We start from the raw sequence: 12,825 nt of genomic DNA on the forward strand, positions 1-12,825 counted from the left end.
CAGTGAGAGCTGCTAGTTTCCTCCCGTGGAGCTTCAGGCACCGCTGACTGATCCGTGCTCCTCCTCCGTTCGCTCTCACTGCTCCACGGCTTGGAGAAACAAAGTTACTTAGACGTTTTTCTTGCAGGTTTTGGTTTTTTAAACACGTGCTGTTAACCTCGTGTCCGTTCTCATCGTGACGTCGGTCGTCGGCGTAAAACCTTTCACCCCGCCGTGGTTTGAAAATGATGGCGGGCGGTTTCTTCCTGCGCGGTTGAACTTTGACTTGTTCAGTTCGGTGATCTAAGCGCAGTTTGACTTTCATTCCTCCATCCCTCCTCTGCACCGTCTCCCCAGCTTTCCGAATCCAGAACTGGTTTCTAACATTTCATCCTCATTATGCGCCACGAAGTCAACGGTCCGTCCTTCATCCCCCGTCCCCCCCCCGCCCCTCTTCTCCCTCTCTCTCCCTTCCCTGACAGCTGCACCAGTACCAACAGGCTTTCGTCCAGCAGCAGCATCACGCTCAGCAGCCTCTCCCGTACATGCCTTCCCCTCTTGAGTTCCAGATCCCTTTGGGTTCTTACAACGCCACCACGCCCACCGCCGGACCTGGACCTGGACCAGGCCAGATGGGTGGACCATCACCTGTGGACCCTTCATACACAAACTCCAGGTAATGTTCTTCAAACGTCTTATAGCGCTTAAAAATTATACTTTAGTTTCTCTGCTGATTCCAACTCAAACAGGTCTGTCAGATGCTGGTGTAGCTTCTCAGGTAATCTTAATTTCTTCTTAAAGATGTTTTTCTTCTTGTCTGAGGAGCTGAAACTCGAAACCTTTGAGTTTGAAAATGAAGGAGCAAGTTTCTCTGACACCCGTTTCTTTAACGAGGACATTAATAAGCGTTTCTGCAGATGGTTTGTTTTTCGTCTGCAGCCTCTGGACAGGAAAAAAAGGCAAGATAACATCAGATTTATAGAAACTAATGAAAATATAAGTGTACACAGAAGACTACAGCAAGAGAGGATGCAGAAAGGTGTCCGAATCGCATTTACCACAAAAATAAAAGGGAATAACAACATTTAGTGTGTTGATTATTCAAAAACTGGCTTATTTTGGTATTTTCAATTAACTTTTGGTCACTCTGCCAAATTTAGATTGATTTATTAATCTTTATTTGCTGTTGATGGGGATGACGTGTGTTTAAATTAAAAATAAATGAATAAGAAGGCAGGTTGCTGCTTCTCGACGCAGAAATGGCGTTTGTGTTTAAAGTCGGGTGTGATGTCCTTTAATCTGTGAAAATCTTTGGAAACTGTGTCACTTTGAACGTGAATAATTAAAGTTTATTAAAGGATAATAAAGTTTGCTGATAAAACAAAGTTCATTAAAGAGGAAAAGTTTCTCTGAATGGATTACTGTCACCTAAACTCTTCATCGTCGTCATGATTGTCTTGTTTTTCTGCTCCCGACAGCAGAAACCCTCTGGTTGCCTCCGATGCGATCGCTCCGGCCTCTCAGAGCGGCGGCGCCGTCAGTTACCCCCCCGACATGTCAGGCTGGAACCCGTTCGGAGAAGACAACTTCTCCAAGTTAACCGAGGAGGAGCTGATCGACCGAGAGTTCGACATGCTCCGAGCAAGCAAGTGAACCTCTGAATTACTCCGTCAGTTCGTTTCTGTCAAAATGTCAGGGGAGTTAAATCAGGATTTCTTCTTCTTCTGTCTGTTGTTCATTTTGCTGTTTTACCTCCCCCTATATCAGAACATCAAGCTTAGATATTTGTAACTTTTATACTTTATGAATTAACTTTATTTAACGTTTTCCTGTTTGAAATCTGCTTCAGCTCTATTTTCATCTTATGCACCTTTTAACAAAACCTTAGCATTTAGCTGCTGTCTTGCTACATTTAATTTTTAGCTATGATTTTGCTCCTTTTAGCTGTGATTTTATCTTAATTTAGTGTTTCGCTACAGTTTTAGCTGTATTCCTGAGGTTAGTTTTCCCACATTTGGGTTTTTGCTATTCTGTTAATTTTAGCATTTAGCTATTGTCTTGTTACATATAGGTTTTAGCTATGTTTTTGCTAATTTTAGCTTTTAGCTACATTTTTGCTGCATTTGGGTTTTAGCTACAGTCTTCAAACTTTAGTGTTTAGCTACGATTTTGTAACATTAGCTTTTAGCTGTCATTTTACTAATTTTAGCTGCTGTTTGAGCTGTACTTTCAGCTAAAATGAAATTTCTCTGGTCACATCTGTAGCAGATCCGCTAACTTTAGCTCTCTGAACTCCCTCGAACAGAGAAGCCGGTGGAGAGAACAGACAGCGTGGAGACGGACCCGCCGCCGGCGCCGCCTGCAGCCTCCAGCACTAAGCCCCTCCCCCCAGAGGATCTGTTCGGCTCCGTGCCGTTTGTGGCCAACGCAGGCAAGTCTTAGAGGCGTCTCCACCACGAGGACCCGACACTGTGGAGCCCCCTGACCCGCAGGCAGGAATCCACAAATAAAAACAAAAAAACAGTCGAGGTTTTCCGATTTCAGCCGTTTCCGGTCAAAGAGGAAGAGTGTTGCTTTTGCTTTTAGTTCAGGAGGAAGATGAGAAGCAGCTCAACCAGTGTGTAACCTTCCTGCTCTTCGCTCTTTTATCGTTAGATTCAACTGCGCCGCTTTATCTGACATTTATGCAAGGAAGCCGGGAGGCTCCTCGTACCGAAGCCTCCGCCGCGGCTCGTTTGGCAAAAACAAAAAGTTTTTTTATTTTATTTTTATTTTCTCTGTCTGGACGGCGTTACAGAACCGAAGGTACTGACATGTAGAGCTTGTATAAAAGCTCCCTGTAGTTTATAAACGAGAAACTTGCTGCAGTTTTATTGGCGTTAAAAGCAATATATGAACATGACAGTGGGAGGAAAAACACGTTACTGTAAGGGCTGAATGTTAAACACCGCAGATTACATTCCATTTAATAAATAAGATGCCATTTATTCAGAAAATATACACGCTTAATGAACAAACTTTAGATTTATGTGAAGTTATTTACAGAATCTGTTACATAAAACGAGTTTAAATTTGTTCTCCAGGCGGTCGGTTCGACTTTAACACGTCTGCTGGGGGGGCGTTATTTTACTTTTAATTACAAATAAATGTGAGGCAGATTTAACAATAAAACTAAAAACTGTTAAACTCATTTCTTACTTGAAGGAAGGAAAGAAACAGATTAAATTAAAGAGAAATTAATCAGTTTTTTAGTCTTTTTGAAGCTCTGACTGCTGATTCCGTCAGATTCTCTCTCAAACTACAAATATTATATATAATTTGTTTTCTTCAAACACTAATCCTTCAGATAAATGAGCAACTAACTGTTCTAGAAGGTGACACTTTTATTTTATTTTAATAACAGATGATGCCAATCCTCAGAAATCACCTCCACCTGTTTTTTATGGCCAGTGTGTTTTCAGTTTAAATTAAAATTAAATATAATTGCAGAATTTGAATAAACATGTAATTAAAACCATTTAGAAGAACTTGCTCAGTTAAAAACACACAAGAGTATTATTGCTTTAAAAAATAAATAAATTGTAGGCCACAAAAAGCTGTTAGTAGCTGCTGCTACATTTTTATTTTCCTGTTTGGTAAAAATAAACAAATTATTCAGCCGATTGAGTTTAATCAGCTAATATTTTAAAAGAATCTCCAACCAGCCAGGTGTTTACGTCGTTAACAAAAACCAAGCGGGGGAAATAAAGATGCAGTAGCAGCTGCTACAGCCAGCTGATTGGAGCTTATAACGGTTAAAGTGAGAATGCTCCGTTTAGCTCTCCTAAAGGTTAAATATGTTTAAGTTAAGCACTTATATTTTGTTTAATGAGCACAACAAAATGACTAAATTAAAGAAAGGTGGTTGATATTTACAAACTATTTAAAAACAGATTACCAAGAAGGAAAAGTCGTTAAATATTCACAAGCGTCGTTCGATCAGTCCGTCTACCTCCAACTTAAATCAAACTGGAAAAGAACGACACTAAATCTTTATAAGTCAAACTGTGGCTCATTTTTAAAATTGTTTTGGCCCCAAATTGATGTAAACTAAAACCTGAGCAGCAAAGAGGCCAACCTCTGATTAAAAATGAAATAAAACATATTTTAGCCTCTTAATCCTCCTGTTCTTCAACGGAAGCGTCTCAAGTCATGGAGCCCCGCAGTCGTCTCGAGTTAAATTAAAATGAAAGCCGACGCCGGCGTCTCCGAGCCGAACTCTGACAGAAACGTGTCCAGGTCTGAAAAACGCTGATTAATCATATCTGAGGAACTAGAAATGAAGTTGGGGCAGTTTTCTTGTAAAGTTTGAGTCACCAGCTGGTTTCCAGCGAGGCGCAGCCCAGCCAGATGCTTCCTCTTAGTGGTGCGTTCACTGACCTGTAGTAAAAAAATAAGACCAGTCAGAGTCTGACCACCTGGTTCACAAACACGCCGATGAATTCAGATCCTCTGCTCAGCTTTCAGCATCAAATCAGAGACTTCAGGAGCTCCTGAGGTCCAGTTAGGGATGGAAACCAACTTGAATCAGCAGTTTAATCGTGTGTATAAACTTTTTTTTTTACTTCACAAAGTGTCAAAAAATGTCTTGAATGTGCTTTCATTTTATTGTGGAAGGGTCAGTTGAGTTGGCTTTTGGATCCTGGTTTTATTTCTTTATCCTTTAAAGTATTTTTCATGTTGATTGGCTTCTTGTGAACCATATCGAACATTTTGGATCAAAATCTAGAAGAGGAAGTTCTTATAAATCCAACAAACCCAAATATAAACCCAAATATCTAAAAATAAATCTATAAAAACCTAAACGTTTCTGTTTCTAATAGCACCAGAAGCCAAACCTCACTCAGCCCTGGTACGCATGAAAACATAACACTTGAACTTCCAAAGTTTTGGCTCGTTTGTTGTTTGTTTATGTTAAAATCGGGTCGATCCTCCTCGCAGATATCAGAACGGATTAAAGCCTCAAACCTTCTCATTTCGGACTGCGTTTTGTGTCGAAGCTGACGTTGCATTCCACTCTGATAATTGGGCTTTTATTCATCCAGGCTGTGTGTGTGTGTCTCGGCGCCGCGGTGGTGAATCAATGTGAATATTGATGGCAGCAATAAGCTTCTGTGCCTCCGTTCCTCTTCCTGCTCCTACGATGTAAATACGTTCAGGCTCTTTAGTAATGCAGTTTGTAAGTCAAAAATCTATTTAACGAAAAGCTGTGTCGGCGCTCAACAAGTATTTTTTACCTGAATTCATCTGTCGTTGTCTTCAAACACGCAGGCTTAATGCAGAGTTCAGTGGCTCATGTTGGAGGCGAGATAACGGTGCAATATAACCCCGTACGCACGCGAATGTTTTATTGTTTACTTAAATCCCTGTTGGAGTCAGAAACCGGATCAAAAACCAAAACAGAGGGAAGTTTTACTGGATTTAATTTGCAGCAGACTTTTTATTCCTGCAGGCTGGCGTGAAAAGATTTACAGGAAATTTTTGATCGGCCTTTTTGCTCCTCGTTTGTGTCGTTTCATTTTGTTTTTCTTTGCCACCAGCTTCAGCTGCCTTTTTTTTACTTTAAATGTTTCATCGCTGTTCTTTTCTTTCACCAAACTGTGGCGGATTTCTCTCTGAGCAGAGCTGCTTTCACAGGAATCCAGTCAGTGCAAATGATCTGCGGGTCATTTATTTATTTATTTTTTTTAAAAACTCATTTGGAAGGAATTGAATTTGGAAAGTCTGATCTTAGAGCTCCGTTTGTGCCAAACTGCTTGGCAGCTAATCCTCTTCCTGTGGTTTGACTTCGTGTCGGTCCAGAAACGAGCGAACCACAGACGGATGCAACAAGACGAGGCCTTTTATTCCCTAAACTCGACGTTTATCCAGCCGCCTTAAAATGTTGTCTTCATGACTGTTAGTCTGGATCCTTCTTGCAGTCAGGTCTCTGCAGCTCTGCTCAGGAAAATCAGAAAAATAATTGAGTCTTTGGCGACCTCTACTGGTGGTTTCACAGCATTGCATCCCCACTCAACCGCTCTCAGGACAGTCTCCCGCTGCACCAGTAAATTTAAGATGATAAATAATTTAACTCCCAAAACCGTGGAGAAGCCCGACGACAAAGAGCAGCGATCAGAACAATTTAGTCCTTTACCTTAAAGAGGATGTTTCTTATTTTTTGAAACATGGTCCTACCAACACAAGCTTTACTAAGCTGGGAAATAAAACTTGAGACCTGTTTGTGTTCAAAAGCATCAAAGTTAGACGTCCAGATTTGACCCACGTTTGGTTTTTAATCCGTCGTTTAAGGAAGCGTCTCACTGGTTGGACTGAGCAGCGTTCAGGACGTGCACATACAAAGATTGACAAAGATTTTACGTTTTTTTTCGCAGTAACGAGTCAAATTTGAGCTGCAGTCACTGATTGTTTGTTTAATTGAAGGTGAAAACGAGAACAGCCACGATGAGAAAAACGAGCGATGAGCGTCTTTAGACGTTTGGAGAACTTTACATCTCAAATAGTTTGTTTCAGTCCTAAATATAAAGTGCTTTCTTGTGGCATTTTTTTTTTGTTTTTGACCAACAAACTCGGCTCCCAAAATGAGTTGATATCCAAAAACTTTTATTCGAGGAGAGAAAATGGGTCATAAGTAAGCTTTAAATCGGTCGACGGTGAGTTCTGTCCTGATGGCGGGAGAAAACCGGCGCTTCCTGTTTGTCAGTGTTCGTGTCGTCCATCAGAATGTTGCTCGTTTTGATGCTTGTGTGTCTCATACAATCCCAACGGGCTGTATGTTCACGCCGGCCGCCCGTCACATATTTAACGCTTAGAATCGAGTTTAGCTGAAGGTAAGTTTAGGTTCCATCGCTGCCTCGCTTCGGTTCTTCTGTTCTTCATGTAGTGAGACAGCCACACTCAGAAACATCTTGTTTGTGTTTGTTGTTTTTGTTTTGGTGGATGGAGCGAAGCCAAACGTTTTTTTAAAAAAGGGACAAACCAGAGCCATTAACTGCACTTTACAGACGGTGCAGAGAAACTGATTCTTGTCCCAAAACTTTAAATTTGTTACGTGTTTACATTCGTTTCCTTCATTCTCAAGGTATTTTTGTACGTTTTTTTTTTGTTTGTTTGTTTCTTCTCAGCTTTCCATCCTGCAGAGGAGTTCGAAGCCTCACCTGTGACGAGTTAAAATAATTGACTTGAAACGAGAACTCATCGGGTCACTAACCTGTCTTCTTGTTTCTGTAAACAGCCCTGTATCAAACTGTGAGTGTGAATGTATCTTTATAGAATGTTATTGCCAAATAAAAAACAGCGTTTAAAATCTATCATCACTTTGGTTGTTTTTTTCCTCCACCACAACACAAACAAACAAGATGTTCCTGATGTGGCTGTCTTGGTTATTCAACGAAAACCAGATTCACGGTTTTGGTTTTTTTGTTTTTTTATTTTTGTGTGACGTGTAGAAAAGCTTCCAGAGGTTCGGTTAACGACTTCACAGAGGAAAAGTTGAGATAAAACCTCCAATCCAGTTAAATTTGTTCCTTTGTCCACGTCATTTAATGCATTTAGTTTCTAAATTTGTAGCTCAATCCTTTTGTTGTTTGAAATCTGTTATTGGTTTTATTTTTTAATTCTATAGATCTTTATGAATTACAGGGCTGGGGTTAAATGCTTATCACCCGCCGGAGTTTGATTAAAATCATGTTGAAATAAAAGTTCACCGTCTGTTAGTGCTGTGGACGACTCTCAGCTACTACCACTCCAGGTTTTAGCTCAGAATCTGTAAACTGGAGGTGTAAGATGTGGATTGATTAGCTGTGGCGGCCATCTTGACTCAGGTCAAGTCCAAACGTTAAATTAATCACTGGATGAACATCGTTGACTGATTGAGTTTGATTGAAATCGGTTCAGTGTGTCAAATCTCAAACAAATGAAGAAACCGGCGTCTAAATGGTCGCCCGCCTTTCATCATGGCCGACAGGGCGTTTATGACGTCATCTTTAGTCCCATCTGTCGGAGCTGAAGAGGTGACTTCCTGTAGTCTTCAAACGGTTTGAGTCACGAAAGTCTGATGTTTTAAATTAAATTTTACATCGTTTGATTCGTCAGAGGATCGTTGAAAGTTTGCAGCCTTTCAGAAACTGGAATAACCACACGTTCACAAACATGTACATCGTTTTTCATGAAATGTGACTCGTGTTTAACCATGAAAACTAAAACGTTTTACTTCAGTTTGAAATAGTGTTTTAGCGAACCTTTTAGTCACGTCAAAACCACTTGAATCCAAATAAAAACTAAATTATTTTTAGTGTTTTTGTTCCTGAATGATCCTAAACCTCGTCTAGTTTCTCTACCGTCTGTTCCCGTTTCTTTAGCTGAAAGTTACCGGGTGAAGTTTCAGCTCTTTGGTCTTAAACGGGTCGTCCTTTCCTTCGTCGTCCACCCGTTCCTCGTGTGGTTGGAGATGAGACGAGGACTAAAAATGAGTGAAAAATCAGCTTAAATGAAACAAAAACCCTTCAGAGACTCTGGAGGACTAAGATCCTGTTTATAATCGGTTTAAGTTCCCGTTCTTCAGTTTAGGAGCCTTTTGGGGCCTGAATAATTTGTAGGTCAGCAGTAATAAAACAACTTTTAATCGAGACCTAAGAGATTACAGGAAGTCTGACAGCCATTTAAAAGATGCAAACTATTTTACAAATCTGCTTTTAAAACGTTGATTTTTGTAACACGTAAATCCTTTTAAATCAGATTTCCCACTGTCGTCTGTATCACATAACTGTCTGTTAGCAAAATATCTCATGAATCACTGAACAAAATTAGTGAAATCAAAGTAAATCATCGGCTTCAACATCTACACCTGATTAACACAATTCAAGATGGCTGCCACAGCTAACGGACCTTCATGAAGCACAAAGAATGACTTTGACTGGTTAAATCTGGGTGCTGCAGTAGCTGAGAGTCATCCCCGACGGACACTGCGAGCTCCAGCAGATCTTTAAAACCCTGCAAGGCACAGGGTGTCAAACTCCAGGCCCGCGGGCCAGATCTGGCCCTCCAGTCTGGGACGGATAGAGTCTCTGTCGCTTCTCAGTTTGATTTAAAAATAACTGAGCGTATTTAGTGAAATCTTCTGGTGACAGGTCATTTAATTTCTCTTGAACAGGACCAATCAGACTCCGGCTGATGAACTTTCAGCCGAGCAAAGATGGCCAACGTCTGACTTGAGTTAAATGCATCAGAGTCACGGCGAGTCTGCTTTAATTCGGATCTTTGTTGATGGATCTTTAGCTGCTTTAATGGAGTTCTATCTATATGAAACGGGGAAAAGATAATTGATATTTCTATATGACTTATTTGACATTTTACATCTTAGGTTTTATTTTGTGTAACAGTTCAACGCCCTGCTTCGTTAGAGGATAATTTCCTCGTGTAATCTGTCTAATCTGTGTTTGTGTCGGAGGAATATCTCTGATCGTATCTTCAGTCCTCAAAGATCCGTCGCAGCTTCTAATCCTCGGGATTTCCTCCCAGAGGGTGACGATCTGCGTGCGGCGCAGCGGCGTGATTAAAGATGTTTCTGTTGCCGCGTGGAGAGGAGCGGGCCGAACAGATGCACAGCTGTTCGTCGTGTTAAAATCTTTTATTCTGGACCCGGCGGCGCCGCCTTGTTTCCTTTGTGGACAACAAAGCCTTTGGCTGATGTGTCGCTGCGTCCTGCCAGTTTGGATGTTTCCGTTCTCGTGTTCACAGCAGGGATCTCCTCGAACGCAGAACAATAAATTGGCTTCAATTTATTTTCAATACAATTGGAGGCTCTCCACTTGCTAATTAGGCTAATTTTTAAGTTGCCATTATTCAAATCTCTTGGACTTAAATTGCTTAAGGTTGTTTTTTTTTTTTTAATGCCAAGCAGGAATTTTTAGAATTGTGGAAATTACTCGAGTTTCTGACTTAAAACTTCAACCTTTCTGGGGAGATTTGAGTTTAAGAAGCAATTTTGTGGATCTTGAGAAGCTCAGCCTCTTATTTCTTCAACCTTTCAGCCCGTTCTTCTCTCAGAGGAAAGAAGTCGCAGCAGCTTTTCCACCATATTGAGCGTTGAGACAAACGAGAAGCGTCTGTGTTTATAGTTTACGAACATAAAAAAGGTCATCCTGAACGATATCAAACTGTTCAGTTTAAGGGTTTATTAAAATGCGGGTCCACACTCAATGTAAACAAAACCGAATCCACTGAAAACGGGTGGAAGCTCAACTTCACCATCAAAAAAAAAAGTTTCTGCTCGATTTTCTACAAATAAAAGTCTGACCAGAGCCACAAAATCTACAATAATTAAACTCTGAAATTACATAACTGTAGTAAATTAAATTTATTGGTACTTTTACACGTTAAAATAACAAGAAAAGTACTTTTTACACTCATTTTGATCAAATTTAAACTTTGCAGGTTTATGTGAGTTTATTGGATGTTTATTTACGCCTTACTGAATTAAATAAAAAAGGCAGAAACCTTCATTTACTTTTTGTATTTAAAACATGCTAATACTGACTTTTAGTTCTCATTGTTATTTAAATGGATTGTGTTGTAAAATGTGAGGAAAAAAACACTTTCTCCTCATCAACTTGCATCAAATGTGTTAAAAATGTTTAATTTTGTGGTGGATTTCAGATGAAGTTAAACTTTTTCTGCAAACAGATCGATTTGTTTTGCTCCTTGTTTTCGAATCGCTCCATCAGACATTGTGATGGTTAATAAATATAAATAATCATTTCCATGTTTGGTTTTGGTCAGAGGCACATGAGGCTGCAGGTAAACAAATACGGAAAAAATGAGAAGTAAAACAAGGTTTCTGTTTTTGTTTTTCTTTAGATGACTTCCTTTAAGAAAAGAAACACGTTTTAACTTCTGCTGCTTCTGCAGGAACCGGTGTGATGAAGAGCGAGCAGACCACCGAGGACGCTCCCGCCGCCGCCGCCGCCGGCCCGGAGCCGACCAAGGAGCACAAACCGGGCAAGAGGAGCAGTGTCCGACCCGGAGACGAGTCGGACAGCGACTTCGAGTCCGACCCCCCTTCTCCAAAGAGCAGCGAGGATGAGGAGGAGGAGGAGGCCTTGAACAGTGAGCACGGGGAGGACACCGAGCCGGAGAACTTGGGACAGAGGCCCCTGCTGATGGACTCTGAGGATGAGGAGGATGAAGACAAACGCAGCTCTGATTCAGACGACGACCCCAGCAGGGTCAAGAGCCGCTCCAGGAAACCTGCAGGCCGGAGAGAAGCTGCTGCTGCGTCCAGGACTCCCGCCGGGAACTCTGGGACGACTCTGATCACCCCTCCTGTGTCCCCAGGCAGAGGGACACAGTCGGAGGACGTGGACGTCTTCGGCGCCGTTCCCTTCCTCGGAGGAGCTTCGCCCGTCGGGCCGTCAGAAAACACTGATATCTTCACCAAAGCGCCTTTCAGGCAGGTCAGCCTGGAGCATCCAGCCTCAGACGAGTTCGATGTTTTTACCAAAGCGCCGTTCAGCCGGAACCTGTCGAGGTCCGGGAAGAGCGGCGGGGACGTCCCCATGGGCCAGACGCCGCCCGTTTCCCCCGAGGGCATTGACATTTTTGGCTTCTCTCCCTTCCAGCCGGGCCCCGCCGAGCCTCCCCCCACCACCTCGAGGAGCGCCGACGACATCTTCTGCTCGTCCTTTGAGGAGTCGGCGAGTCAGAGGCTGAAGCAGCGCAGCCTCCAGAAGTTGTCGTCTCGCCAGAGAAAAACCAAGCAAGAGGCCGCGGCGGGGGGCAGCAACGGCAAGCGGCACCACGGGACCCCAACCGGAGGACGCAAGAGCAACAAGCCCACCTACCGCACCCCCGAGAGGGTCCGCCGGCACAAGAAGGTCGGCCGCAGGGACTCGCAGAGCAGCAACGAGTTCCTGAGCACCTCCGACTCCAAGGAGAACATCAGCGTCGACATCACCATGTCTGACGGGAAGGACAAGGCGGCGTCTCTGCCGGCGGACGATCCCATCTTGGACCCGTTCGGGGCCAAACCCTTCCACCCTCCAGATGGCAGCCGGCTCGGCCAGTACCCAGCGGGCCTCAGCGACGGCAAGAGCGACATGAGCGCGGCCAACGCCAAGTCCTGGACCGGGCCTCTGAACGGCGGCGAGAGCAGGATCACAGATGATTTTGGGTCGGTCCCCTTCACAGAACTGGTGATCCACAGCGGACCTCAGCAGCAGCCGGTGGACCTGGACCCCTTTGGCGCTGCACCTTTTCCCTCGAAGCAGTAACTCCTCCCCCCTCCGTCTGTAGCAGCTAACCTGAGCTCTTCTGGTTTGGGATCATTTTTGATATTTTTTTTATTAGAACCTGAGTCCCGCGGAGCGAGCAGCGCCGGTCTCTGAAAGCCTTCTTATGCTGCATCTTTACGCTTTTAGGAAAAAACAGACCCCCCTCCTCTGAGAAATCGTACTGTGATCCTAAAGTTAATACTTGACTCTTCATAGTCTGCCTTCTGATGTGTTTTTAGCACCACGAAGCCTTACCTGAGCTGGGCCCCGCCTCGCCGTACCTCGGAAACGTTTTTAACCACTTTGTTGCGCCCTCCTTAGATTGATCTCTATGCATATTGTCGCGTCGCGAGAAGGGAAACGACTGTTTTGTACCTTTTTAAGGAAGTCGGAGCGGTTTCTTTTCTTTCTAGCAGGAAACATCTCTGTGAGTATTGATGATTTTCTTTTTTTATGAGCTTCAAGTTCTTTAGACGTAAGGAATAAATTACGAAACTGAGTTAATCTCCAGGATTTCTGACCTTTAAGTTCTGCCGAC

General features: G+C 42.9%; 1 protein-coding gene across 3 annotated transcripts in view; it reads left to right on the forward strand.

Moving 5' to 3' along the window:
* bmp2k (BMP2 inducible kinase) overlaps nucleotides 1-12,791 on the forward strand; it is a 41,180-nt gene extending 28,389 nt beyond the window's left edge. For 2 of the 3 annotated variants that reach the window (XM_017430841.2, XM_017430843.3), the window contains exons 13-16: nucleotides 462-655; nucleotides 1,458-1,624; nucleotides 2,285-2,410; nucleotides 10,927-12,791. In XM_017430841.2, coding sequence (XP_017286330.1) covers nucleotides 462-655; nucleotides 1,458-1,624; nucleotides 2,285-2,410; nucleotides 10,927-12,287 — 1,848 coding nt within the window. In that variant the 3' untranslated portion in view covers nucleotides 12,288-12,791. The remainder of the gene's footprint in view (nucleotides 1-461; nucleotides 656-1,457; nucleotides 1,625-2,284; nucleotides 2,411-10,926) is intronic. The other variant, XM_017430842.2, reaches the window with a different exon arrangement.
* Nucleotides 12,792-12,825: the final 34 nt, after the last annotated feature.

The sequence above is a fragment of the Kryptolebias marmoratus genome, linkage group LG1 (genome assembly GCF_001649575.2).
Source record: "Kryptolebias marmoratus isolate JLee-2015 linkage group LG1, ASM164957v2, whole genome shotgun sequence".
Classification (NCBI taxonomy): Eukaryota; Metazoa; Chordata; class Actinopteri; order Cyprinodontiformes; family Rivulidae; genus Kryptolebias; species Kryptolebias marmoratus.